The 13,155-nt window shown below is 51.7% G+C and overlaps 1 protein-coding gene across 2 annotated transcripts in view; it reads left to right on the forward strand.

Moving 5' to 3' along the window:
- LOC134396455 (H-2 class II histocompatibility antigen, E-S beta chain-like) overlaps nucleotides 1–13,155 on the forward strand; it is a 79,303-nt gene that overhangs the window by 43,125 nt on the left and 23,023 nt on the right. Inside the window, exons 1-2 of one of the 2 annotated variants that reach the window (XM_063122963.1) lie at nucleotides 2,843–3,081; nucleotides 6,972–7,253. The exons of the other annotated variant lie outside the window; for it this stretch is intronic. Of the exons in view, the coding sequence (XP_062979033.1) occupies nucleotides 2,991–3,081; nucleotides 6,972–7,253 (373 nt within the window). The 5' untranslated portion in view covers nucleotides 2,843–2,990. Of the gene's footprint in view, nucleotides 1–2,842; nucleotides 3,082–6,971; nucleotides 7,254–13,155 lie in introns of those variants that run through there. 2 annotated transcript variants of the gene reach the window in all.

The following is a 13,155-nucleotide window of genomic DNA, read 5'->3' on the forward strand; positions in this document are numbered from 1 at the left end:
CCATTATTCCATGTCTTGCACTCTGGGAGGATCGAGAACAGATCCTGGCCCTCCTCTGTTTGTATGATTTTATGTGTATGCTGCCCTCGGATCCTAGTGACACAGGGCAGGATATAAATATTTTTTTATTTTTTTATTGCATTTATATATATCACCCCATAGCCAAACCTCTCTGGGCGGTTTACAAAAGTTAAAAACAGTAAACATTAAAAACAAATATACAAAGTTTAAAAACATAAAAATCATAGAAACAACAGTATCTTATAAAAACTGCAATTCTGGGGTCCATTAAAAACAAAGAAACAATTCAGCTCATGTTGTTAAATGCCTGGGAGAAGAGAAATGTAGCCTAAAGGCTTTTTGGGGGGCCGGCGGCTTTATTTATTAATTAAATGTTTTAATAAATAGATAAAGGTAGTCTAAAAGTTTTTTTGGGGGGGGGGCTGCCAATTCATGTGGTTTGAAGGTTTCTATTCTGTCAGGGATGCCTTAGGGTGGATTCCTGCATTGAGCAGGGGGTTGGACTTGATGGCCTTGTAGGCCCCTTCCAACTCTACGATTCTATGATTATGATTCTAAGGACTTTTAATTATTTAAATGATGTGTTTGTAAAAAAAAAATTAGGGGGAGTAGAAGAGAAAATTTAGGGGGGTTGGAAGCGGCAATGGTTTTGTGTGAAGGTTTTGCTTCACTCCTTGCTGACCACCATTGCTTGGATCGTGGCCAGTTTCTCCGTTTCATCTCTCTGAAAGCTGAGCCTAGCTTGGTGCGTGGGGAAGCGGAACCTGAGCGCCTCTGCAGCGTCCTCTCCACTGTGGGGAGGGGGGACGACAAGGATGTTGCTGGGTGGGGGAGGAGAGGACACGTGAAATACTTGAAAGGTTGTCACACAGAGGAGGGCCAGGATCTCTTCTCGATCCTCCCAGAGTGCAGGACACGGAATAACGGGCTCAAGTGACAGGAAGCCAGATTCCGGCTGGACATCAGGAAAAACTTCCTGACTGTTAGAGCAGCACAACAATGGAACCAGTGACCTAGGGAGGTTGTGGGCTCTCCCACACTAGAGGCCTTCAAGAGGCAGCTGGACAACCATCTGTCAGGGATGCTTTAGGGTGGATTCCTGCATTGAGCAGGGGGTTGGACTGGATGGCCTTGGAGGCCGCTTCCAACTCTGCTATTCTATGATTCTATGAGTCCAGAGACAGCTTCTGTGTCCAGAGAGCTGGAAATGAATTGGGGGCAGGGTCCGTAGGCCTAGTGACCTGTGTCTGTGTGTGTGTGTGTGTGTGTGTGTGTGTGTGTGTGTGTGTGTACGTGTGTGTGTCTTGAGTGGTAGAGGCCATTCTAGCATGTTAGGACTCTACCACCTCATCCTCACCTCATTCTGCAGCAGGTGCAGATCCAGATTCAGGGATACTGGCCGAGCTGAAGGGTCAAATATTTTAAGCTCGGACTAGTCAGAATTTGTGCATGTGGGGGCTGGAGGAGACTGGCCTTGGGTCTCAACCCCTCTGCAAATGTGAAACACGAGAGTGAGAAGGGCCATCAGAGGTTACGAGCCCTGATGGCTCTGTGCTATCTCCAGGATTTGAGGCAGCAAGCCTGTGTGCACCCGTTGCAGGGGAACATGGGCGGGGGGGGGGGGGTGCTGTTGCTCCCCTTTCATGCGTTGTGGTTGGCCCCTGTGTGTGAAGATGGCCCCACTTTGGTCTGCTCCAGCCTCAGGGCTCTCCTGATGTTCTTGTTTCTTCACACTTATGAGCCCCTCTGAGGGGTTCTCAGGTTGGCACCCAGCAGAATCAGCAGCCCCAGACCCAGGTGGAGGGGCCCAGCCAAGACCCCCTCGGCCACCTCAATTTTAGCGCCCTCAAGGACAGACGTGGGACCTACACAGAGGAGATCTGGGGCCAGGAGGAGACTCTGGAGGCAGCGGGACGGGAGGTGCCCAATTTAGCCTAGTTCCGACCCCAACCCTGGGTTGGTGATTGTTGCTCTGGAAAACCCCGGACACACTCAGCCAATGGGAAAGGGCCCTTTGTGCTGACCAGGCAGTTGCTGGGTGGAAGAGTCCCAGAGATGCGCCCGAGGAGGAGACAGACTCAGAGATGCGCCCAGCCACGGTCCATTGGAGGGAGCCGAAAGAGACCCTTCAGAGCGAGGCAGGGGGGCTCCTGCCTCCAGAAGTCCGACCCCTCCTCCTGCAGCTGCCCCTCTTGTATTCTGGGGAGGGGGCTGCCTCGACACTGTGTTCTGCGCAGCATCGTGAACGGTGCAAATAATGCACGGGTGTTCGACCCTCGAGGGAGCCATGCCCAGGAGGCCCAAGTGAGGCTCCTCCCTCTCTGGGCAACGCCCCCTCCTGACTGGGCACCCCACCATCCCCAGGAGACCCCCCTCCCCCACAGGGACTTTCCTGGAAGTGGCCAGAGGGAGCCACCCCTGAGTGAAAGGAGGACTCAGGTGTGTTTGCTGAGCCTGCCTGCCTGGCAAAGGGAGTTCCAGCCTGGCCATTGAGAGGAGACCCACGACTCCCAGCCCACCTCCATCCAGGTGAGGAGGGCGCATCTCCTGGCTGCTTTCTCCCAAAGCTCATCACGGATTCTAAAGTAGGCTCTGGAGCCTCCTCTCTGGAGCCCCGCCCCAGCGAAGGGGGAAGTGGGGGGGTTCCTTAATTTACCCCCACGCCTCACCCCGACACACCCACCCACCCCGTTATACACCCACAGCTTCCTCTGCCTTCTTTTGCAGCCCAAACCGATCTTCTCAACAGGGACAAACCCGGGGACCTTCTGCCCGGAGACTGATGACGCTGCTGAAGGGAGAATTCTCACTGGTGCTTCTCTGTGCCCGGGCAGAGCTGCGTCTCCGGGACTTTGCAGAAACAGCGGTGCGTCCCACCCCGACCCTCATGAACGGCAGGCAAAAGAAGTTTCCCTTCTCGGGCTAAGAAGCAGGTTTTCCTCTCTCCCGGTCTTTGTGGGGCAGCAGCCATGGGGCCTGCTCTCGTTCTCCCGTTGCTGCTGCTGCTGCTGGGACCCTCTTTGGTCCCTGGAAGTGGAGGAGGGAAGAAGCCCCCCCCAGGTGAGGAGCAGGTGAGGGAGGGGAAGGGGGCTTGGAGGGAGAGACCCCCTTGCGCCCCTCACCATTCCACGGAGGCGCTGACTAAGCCTCCCCTGTGGGGAGGAAAGGGGCGAGAGGGATCCAGGGAGCTTCGAAGTCCCAGGGAGGGGAGGGAGGGGAAGCGAAGACCCCCTCGCCAGGACCCTCACCCAACCCTTCTGCCCTGCACCTTCCCCTCCCTCAACAGGGACACTGGAGTGTTTTCCACCCCCAGGGAGGGAAGGTAGAGAAAGAGAAACTTGGACAGGGCAGAGCGCAACTCTGGGGGAAGAGAGGAGGGGTGTGTGTGGGTGTCTGAAATGCCCCCCCCCCGAGGCTGTCCTGGCTGGATCAGGCACAGACGGGTCTGTCTCGGTCGCCCTCTTTCGCCAAGCTCACGAGGCCATGGCCAGCCGCCTCTTCCTCCTCCTCCTCCTCCCTGGCAGAAGGGCTTTTATTGCCTTCCGGAGCTGCACAGCAGGCAGACGTTCAACAGAGGAAGCGTCTCTCCTCTCTACGTCTCTCGGTCCTGGAAAAAAGTGTAGCTGCTGAAAGCAGAGGAGCCTGCGGAGACAGACACCCGGGGGGCGGGGGGGAGGGAACGTTGGGAGCGGACAGAACCAGCCCTTCCTTATTATTATTATTATTATTATTTATATAGCACCATCAATGCACATGGTGCTGTACAGAGTAAAACAGTAAATAGCAAGACCCTGCCGCATAGGCTTACAATCTAATAAAATCATAGTAAAACAATAAGGAGGGGAAGAGAATGCAAACAGGTACAGGGAAGGGTAAGCAGGCACAGGGTAGGGAAAAACTAACAGTAGAAAGTAAAAGTAGAAGTCTGCACAACATCAAGTTTTAAAAGCTTTAGGAAAAAGAAAAGTTTTTAGCTGAGCTTTAAAAGCTGCGGTTGAACTTGTAGTTCTCAAATGTTCTGGAAGAGCGTTCCAGGCGTAAGGGGCAGCAGACGAAAATGGACGAAGCCGAGCAAGGGAAGTAGAGGCCCTTGGGCAGGCGAGAAACATGGCATCAGAGGAGCGAAGAGCCCGAGCGGGGCAATAGTGTGAGATGAGAGAGGAGAGATAGGAAGGAGCTAGACCGTGAAAAGCTTTGTAGGTCAACAGGAGAAGTTTATATTGGATTCTGGAGTGAATTGGAAGCCAATGAAGAGATTTCAGAAGCGGAGTAACATGGTGGGAGCGGCGAGCCAAGAAGATGATCTTTGCGGCAGAGTGGTGAACAGAAACCAACGGACTGATGTGAGAAGAAGGAAGGCCAGAGAGAAGAAGGTTGCAGTAGTCCAACCGAGAAATAACCAGTGCATGAACAAGCGTCTTGGCAGAAGAGACAGACAAAAATGATCGAATCCTGGCAATATTATACAGGAAAAATCGACAAGATTTAGCTACTGCCTCAATATGAGGAATAAAGGAGAGCGAGGAGTCGAAGATAAAGCCAAGGCTACGAGCTTCCTTGACCGGAGTAAGCGTAACATCATTGACAGTAAGAGAGAATGAGAGATGAGGAGAAGGTTTAGGAGGAAAAACGAGCAATTCAGTCTTTGCCATGTTAAGCTTCAAGCGACGATGAAGCAGCCAAGCTGAGATATCTGAAAGACATGCCGAGATACGATCGTGAAGATCAGGAGAAAGTTCCCAGCATTTCTTTTTTAAAAAACACATTTTCATGGCTCCCCCTGGCCATTTCTGGCATCGTGGCGCTTTGCACTAGCGCATCAAACAATTTCCATTAAAACCCCTCCAACCCCCATTATCCGTCCTGCCTTGCAGGCTCCCCCCTTCGCGGCCTCCTCGTGAGGAAGGATCCCCTGAAGTGGGTGTGGGGGGGATGCTCTTCCATCCCCTCTCACCCCCTGCCTGCACTGACAGCAGCCATTGGGCCTTCTCACAAGAGCCCTTCCACAGCCAAGGGATCAGGCAGACGTCCAACCTGGACCCACGTTCCCAGTGGGGAGGGGCAGTGACCAGGGATGTCTGCACCTTTTGAACTTCTGCCTGGCACACCCCTGTGAAGGATGAAAGAGCTCTGCCAGGGAAGCAGCGGGGGGCCCCAATCCCTCTCCTTTCACGGCCTTTCCAAACTCCTCTCCTCCCCTTTCCCGAGGTGAGTTCAGGGAGGGGTCTTCTGCCCGAGGGACCCCCCTCCCCTTGCAGGGTGGAGGAACACAAGACGCGCCCTAGGGCTGGATCTGTCTTGGGGAGGGGCCAGGGGTGCTTGCAGGAAGGCGCTCTGCGCACCCCCTCCCCAGGGAAGAACATCCAGGCAGCTCCATGACTGAGGGGGGGTTGGATCCAGCGCTCCACGACCCCCCAGGGGTGTTTCTTTGCTGCACCCCTGGCAGGGATCCCCATACCTCAGGCAGAGACCTTTCCCCCATGCCTTCTCCCCATTTCTCCCCTCCCATCCCCAAATCCTCCTTTGATCCTCTCTGAACTACTGGGGGGGATCCCTTCCTGCCCCCTCCCCTGCGGGAAAAGGCAAGGTGTGTTTGTATGGGGGGGGGGAAGTCCAACCTGGGCTCAACATTCCTAGCTGGATGCACGGTAATGAAGGATGCCTTCACCTGTTGAACACCTGTCTGCCATACAGATATTAAAGGCAGAAGAGCCCTACCAGGAAAGCGATGGTGGCCTCAAGCCCCCTCCTCCCTTTCACTGCCCTAATTCCAAGCTCCCCCTCCCTCTTTCTTCCCTATTCCCAACGTGGGCAGAGTTCAGAGTGGGGGAGTCATGGCTTGGAAGAGGGGACCCCCCTGCAGAGTGTTCTGGGGGCTGTCATGGGAAGGCTCGGCTTAAAAAACCCCGTTCCCCACTGCCCTGCCCCCTCCCCTGCTGATTTAGATGGGGTGGTGTCACAGGTTGGAGGGTCGGCCGAGAGAGTAGCTTACAACAACCCTGCAATGTTGTCCAGTGCCGTTTTTCCTTACATGGAAGGTTGGATAAGAGAGTAGTGCAGGACAGCCCTGCCATGTAGACCACTGTTATTCTTCATCCCTTACAGGAGGGAGGGGCCTTTGGCTAGGAGAGAGGAGCTCAGGACAGCCCTGCCGTGTAGGCCACTGTTATTCTGCACCCCTTGCAGGAGGGAGGGGCCTTTGGTTAGGAGAGAGGGGCTCAGGGCAGCCCTGCAGTGTAGGCTACTGCTGGGACTGAGGCTGGGTGGATTTAGGGTGGATTCCTGCATTGAGCAGGGGGTTGGACTCGATGGCCTTGTAGGCCCCTTCCAACTCTGCTATTCTATGATTCTATAGGAACATTCTGCCCTTTTTAAAGTTGTTTTCTCCTTGGAGTAATAGGGAAGGCGAAAAAAGAAAAGGGAACGGCCGTCATAATGAGCCAGGAAGTCCCTGGTCTGGACAAGGGGTGTGTCAGTCTACAGCTGACTGCCTTGGCTGTGGCTTCCCTCATTGGCTGAAGGCCCTGAAAGGCGGGGCCAGCCCCTTTTCTCCACCAACGATTGGGCAGGAGGGTGGCTGCCTGTGTATCGTGCCCCGTTGGCTCTGGTTCCATGAGGACCAGAGGCTTGAGTTTTAAATAAATAAATAAATAATAAAAAGCAGGCAGTCTGCCAGAGTGGTTGAAACTGGGTGAATCCTGGGCAACAGGGCAACCGAGTCCGGGGCCGTCCTCATCCTGGGGTGCAGCCTGAGCCCCCCTCCCCATTTTTCCTAACTGAACCCCCCATCTCTGGTCTCCCACAAAGGGGCTGACCCCCTCACCCCCATCCCGTCTTTGGAACGAATCCTTCGTGCCGTGCTCCTTATTGCCACCCGTGGGGGACCGAGAGACAAGGCAGCCGTGTCCGTTTCTCTGTATCACCCCCTCCCCTTTCTCCCCCTCCTGCAGCCCCCCATTTCTTGTACCAGCAGAAGTGGGAATGCCGCTTCAGCAACGGGACCGGGCAGCCGCAGGTGCGCTTCCTCTGCAGGTACATCTACGGGCGGCAGAATTACGCGCACTTCGACAGCCGCCTGGGCAGCCACGTAGCCGACGCCGAGTGGGCAGAGCAGGACGTCCAGCGATGGAACCGCAACAAGGACGACCTGCGGGTCTGGAGGGCCCAGGTGGATCGCTTCTGCCGCTACAACTACGACAACATCTTCGGGCCTTTTTCCCACCGGCGGCGGGGTGAGTCCACTGGGGGGCGGGGTGTCCCACCCAGGGGGATGCGGGCAAGTGGGGCAGAGGGAGGAGGAGAGGGGGTCGTCAGTTCTAAGCGCCGAAGGTGCGTGTCTGGGGGCTGCAGAAAAGACCCCCCTCTTAGAACCCCCCAGCTGTCCTGTTCACTACGCAAAAGACCCTCTCCCCCACCCCCCGCACCTCCCTGCCCTGCAGCGCACTCCTGCTTAGGCATTGACGATTAACGTCACTCATTGGTTATTCATATTCATTAGTAATTTCCCTGCTTATTAGCACTGATTATTAACCCCCCCTCCCCAAGCCCCTGCACAGCCATTGAAAACGATAAGGATAAAGGACGTTGAAAACTCCACGAAGTAAGAAAGGCCCAAATTCCAGGGATGCATCTTCACAGCTCCCAACTTTTCTCAAAGTTAGGAGTGGGGGAGGGGGAGAAATCGTAGTTCTTTTGGGGGAGGGGGGGCATTGCACAGTTTGGGAGCTACACGGGAGGAAGCCCCTCCCCCGACACACACCTGCCCAGCCTTCTGCATTCAAGATCCTCTTTTAATAGTTCAACAATTGATTTGATCATCAATAAAGGGAAAGGAAATGTTTAATAGTTATTTATTTATTAAAACATTTATATCCCGCCCTCTATCACTAAGATCTCAGGGCAGCATACAGATAAAAACATACAGTATAAAACAATAAATATACACAGTGAAAAAACAAATTAAACCATGATCCAATATGCATACAAATATGCATTCATATTTATTTATATTTATTAAGAATGAGAATAACTTTCAGATTAATTGTAATAATAATAATAAATTGTAATAATTTATTTGATTTCTTACCCGCCTCTTCCTTTGGATTAAGGCAAGAAACAACATTAATACAAATGTTTCAATATAAATCAAATGCAGAAAACTAATTAAAAGAGCATATAAAACCAATACAATATTAAAATAACAATCAGAGCGTCTTAACGTTCTTAGGTTTAAAATTCATCTGGGTAGGCCTGCCGGAAGAGACTAGCCTCAGAGAGAGTATTAAGTTGATGAATCTTCCCCGGCAGGCCATCCCACAGTCTGGGGGCGGCAGAAGAGAAGGTCCCCCTTGCGTAACCCTTTTCACTGTGGGTAATGAGCTTAAATCAGCATTTTCTTTTTAGATATTATCCTTTTTTTAATATCAGTAACTCAGAATTCATTGTGAACCTCCTTCCTTCTTTGTGTATTTATTCTTTAGTGCTATTTTTTACTTATTCACCTGTCCACAAGTATAATCATTAAGCATTTTCACTTGTGATTCAGTGAACATTTCATAACAAGACTTCCTTTTCTTGCTTTGAGGGAGGTGAGTTAAGAATTTCTCCAGAGACGCCCTAGGAATTCCGATACAGCAAAACCGGCCAAAATCTTACAATCTGTGGGAATTTCACTTGCCAAAACTGATGAGGCCTGATATATACCTGCAGCCTCCCTGTGCAGGTGCAGCATCCCTCTGAACAAGGCCAGGTGCTGCGGGGGGCGGGGGGGAGCTAGACAAAGGACTGTGAGCTCCCTGCCCTATTTGTGGACCCCCCAGGAGGGTGTCTGTCTGGCTGCAGAGGGAAAGAGAATGCTGGCGTCTGTCTGCATGGGAAACGCGCCTCCGTTTTCTTGATCTCTCTCAGCCCTTCCTTTTCCCTTCCCTCATCATATCTCTCACGCATATTCTTCTTCTTTTCCCTCCAGTTCAGCCTTCCGTCTCCATCTCTCCCACCAAGGAAGACCCCCTGTCCCCCCACACCCTCCTGCTCTGCACTGCGGCCAGTTTCTATCCCCTGGAGATTGAGATCCAGTGGCTGAAGAACGGGCAGGAGCAGAAGGAAGGGGTCTTTTACGGGGAGGAGCTCCGGAACGGGGACTGGACCTACCAGACCCAGGTGATGCTGGAGACAAAGCCGGAGCACGGAGATGTCTACACCTGCCACGTGGAGCACGCCAGCCTGGAGGCCCCCATCACCGTCCAGTGGGGTAGGAGCCTCCCTCCCTTCCTTCCTTCCTTCGATACAATCCTGCAAAGAGGGTGGGAATTCTACGTTCCTGCCTCATCCCTACATTCCTGCAGAGACACACACATCCGCACTTCTCAGGAGGTCCCCCAATCTGATGGATGTCTGGAGCTGTACCACCTTCCCCCTGGTGGTCTCCCAGGAGTTCCTGTTGTTGCGATCATGATGATGACAATGATGATGATCCGTGTCGTGCCATCAGTGTGTGCAACGCACTTTACAAAGTTATTCTCTTAGACTGTTTGAACCGTATGAGGCCAGGAACATACAATCTAAAAATAGACACCAGAGGCAGAGGAAGTTAGGCCTCAGCTAGTGTATTGCGTCCAGTTCTGGGCTCCACAATTCAAGAAGGACGCAGACAAGCTGGAGTGGGAATGGAGCCCCCATTCCCACAGGGGCAGGGGGCTTTATGGGAAGGCAGCCTTTCACTCTGGACACTGAGGAGAGGTCAGCAGTGGGGGCTGAAAAAGACCCTCCCTGGGTGTAACGCATGGAATGGATCCTCCCTTGGACACCTGGAGGCTGAGAGGCCAAACCGGGCCCTGATCCTCCTGCTCACGTGGGGCTCCTGGTCTCTCTCGTTCCACAGAGCCACGGAAGTCGGACTCTGCCAGGAGCAAAGTGTGGACGGGGGCCGTGGGGGCCGTGCTGGGCGTGGTCTTTGTGGCCGTGGGACTCTCCCTCTACCTGAAGGAGAAGAAAGGTAATGGGGTGCGTGTGTGTGTCATTGACACTAAGCCATGCTGGTCACACATCTGGTGGCCCCTCCCCTAAATTCTCATGCTGCTCGTTGCACACGTCCTTCGCCTGTTCTCAGGGGTCGTTGTTGCAAGCAGGACAGCCGAGGAAGGATGTGAAGCGCCTTGAATGGTCCAAAGCCCTGTGGAAACGGGAGGTGTCATTACTGCCTGTCCGGACTGGCTGTGGCTCTCCGGAGTCTTGGGCCGGGAGGGAAGGATTACCTCCCCCATCACTTACCAGTCCCTGGACTTTTTCCTACCTTGGAGATGCTGGGATTGAACCCGGGCAGACGGACCTCCTGCAGAGTTGGAAGGGGCCTACAAGGCCGTCCAGTCCAACCCCCTGCTCAGTGCAGGAATCCACCCTAAAGCATCCTTGACAGATGGTTGTCCAGCTGCCTCTTGAAGGCCTCTAGGGTGGCATTCAAAGTGAGGTCAGTCCTGGATTTTAATTGGGCAGAGAAATGAGTTATGGGAGGCCCTTCAAGGCCTAGGAGGGGAGGGTGCCATTTTAACCCTCCCAATAAATGACACAACCCCTTCATGGATGTAACTCTCTCTCTCTCTCTCTCTCTCTCTCTCTCTCTCTCTCTCTCTCTCTCTCTCTAGCAACACCCATCCAACCCCCTGCAGGTAAGGTCTCTCTCTGCACCTCCCCCAATTCCTTGCGTTGGTTTTTATCCTGCCTTTCCAAAACCATTTGTCCAAAGCAGCTGACAGATATTTCAAAATGACCCCGCAAAGCCCACATCCAGAGTGCAGCTCCTCTGCGGCATCCGAGAGCAGAAGCCCTGTGGGTCTCTTGCGGTGGAAACAACCAAGCGTCTTGTGGCACTTTGAAGGCTTGCAGATTTTGTTCTGGCAGAACTTTGTATGGGCAGAAACCTCTTCCTGAATGTGTTCATTTATTTATTAGTACTTATATACCACTTAATGCAGTAAAATCTGTAAGTAGTTAAGTATAACAATATTAAAACCACAGCTTGAAATACAGTATATAAAACAATTCCAACTACAACAACAGTAAGAAAATGTGGCGATGTGCCCCCCCCCTCACCTGGCTGCAACCCCCCCTGCCCTGCATAGTGGGAGTTACTGGAAGGTCCATCGGTCATTCTGAGTGAATTGTTGGTGCCTGTGAGGGGCTGTAGTGTTAAAGGGGGGGGAAATGGGAGAGACCCCGGGCAAGTCAATATTCCTGACAGTCTTTGCTTCTTCAACACCATCCAAATATGAATTTTCCTCTTAATGTATGTATTTTAATATACGTTTTTTTAATCTCTCCTGCCTTTTCCCTCCCAGCCCTCATTGGCTAGAATCTTTCACCTCTGAGACCCAGCATGGAAAGAAACTCTTTGCATAGCTACTGCAGCTCTTTGCTTTAAGCCTTTCCTTGGAAGATGCAAAACTGAAGGGGCTGAAAAAGAAGAGACTCCCCAGCCTGGATTTCCTCCTCCTGCTACGACGCCCCTGTTCCTGTTTCTTTTCATTTGTTTCTGGTTGTTTCTCTTGGGGTGGGTGGGGCATTCATCCTGCCAAGTGCTGAGAAGATGCTTCTCCTTCCCTGGATTTCGGATCAGGAGCAGAGAACTGCTCAGGGTCTCTTCCTCCCCTGGCAGGACCATCACTCCCGGGTCCACTGTCTGAATTAGTTCATCCCTAACAGCATCCTGAATCCCTGAGACCCACAAGCGGATTCCGCTCTAAGCGGATGGACTGAGAATGAAAACACCTGTTGCAGGAAATCAGAAGGTTGAGCTGAAAGACACTGAGAGAAGCCTTCGTCTTTTTCTCTTCAGGGTGGGGCAGTAGAGCTGTGCGATGGATCCCCTGCTGAGAATGCAGAAGGTCCCAGGTGAACCTCCAGCAGAAGCTCCAGGCTGGGCTGGGCCAGGAGTTGGCCTTTTAGTGCCCTCCAGGGGTTTTCAGCTATGATTCCCACAATCCCAGCCCCTTCTGTCTGGGGTTTATGGGAGTTGTAGTCTATCACATCCGAAGGGCACCACATCCCCTCCTCCCAGTGCAGACAGTGAGCTAGACAGACCACGGCCTGACTCTGTGGAAGGCGGCTTCCTCTGTGCTATTGCAGCCTGCAGACCTCCCAGTGTGTTGGACTACAACTCCTATCATACCCAGCCAGAATAGCCATTGGGGAGGATGAGACTTGTAGCACAACACATTTTGAAGGCACCAAGTTGCAAAAGGGTATGTTTTTGTTTCCAAAATTTTAATCATTCACCGCTTTTTACTTTGATTCCAGAGGAATAGTTGTCAGTTTTGATAACAGAAGGCAAACTTTCTAATAAAAACAAGAATATTTTTATTTGTGTGTGACTTGGAGCCCAACAGGATTTGTCTCTGGGAAAAGGAGGGGAGGTCTGAGGGTCTGAGCGCCTGTCCGATGGAGGTGGGCTGGGGAGGTCTACTCTGAGGAAGTGGCAGGTGTGTGTGTGGAACAAATCTTACAAAGAAGTGTTATCTTAAACCAAAAACGAACCTGAAAACAAAATAGGTTTAAAGAAAGTGATTAGAAACAATATGTCAAATTCTGGTGTAACTATGCCTGTTGAAATAAAAGCATGTGTCCATAGAAAATATATATAATCATAAAACAAATATGTACACTTAAAATTTGAACAGAATGGTCCACAAACATAAATCCCAAATGCGTTTCAACCCACAAGGTCTTCATCAGTGGGAAAAGAATTTTATACAGATTTTTAAAGAACTTTATTATGCAAATTTTAAGAAAACACAATTTTTTATGCCCCAAATACAAGCATTTCCAATAGGACCTGAAAAGCAGAATAAAAAAACGGAAATATTGATTGCCAAATACCTGTTAGTCCTATCCCCACCTTCGAGCCCAAGGATTTGATCTAATAGTAATTATTTTACCCAAAATTGGCTCCTATAAATCTTCAAAGATATAGCAGAAAAGGCAGGGGACTAGGCGTTCCCTCCTGTCCCCAAGAAACTGTCAGAGAAAAACCCACCTAAACAGCTTTTACAAAATGGCATAATGCAAAACAACACTCCCACAAAATGCTCACTCCAGAAAACAATAATAATGAATGATCTTACCTTGACTCCCAAGTTGTAT

Source organism: Elgaria multicarinata, chromosome 3 (genome assembly GCF_023053635.1).
Source record: "Elgaria multicarinata webbii isolate HBS135686 ecotype San Diego chromosome 3, rElgMul1.1.pri, whole genome shotgun sequence".
Taxonomy (NCBI): Eukaryota; Metazoa; Chordata; class Lepidosauria; order Squamata; family Anguidae; genus Elgaria; species Elgaria multicarinata.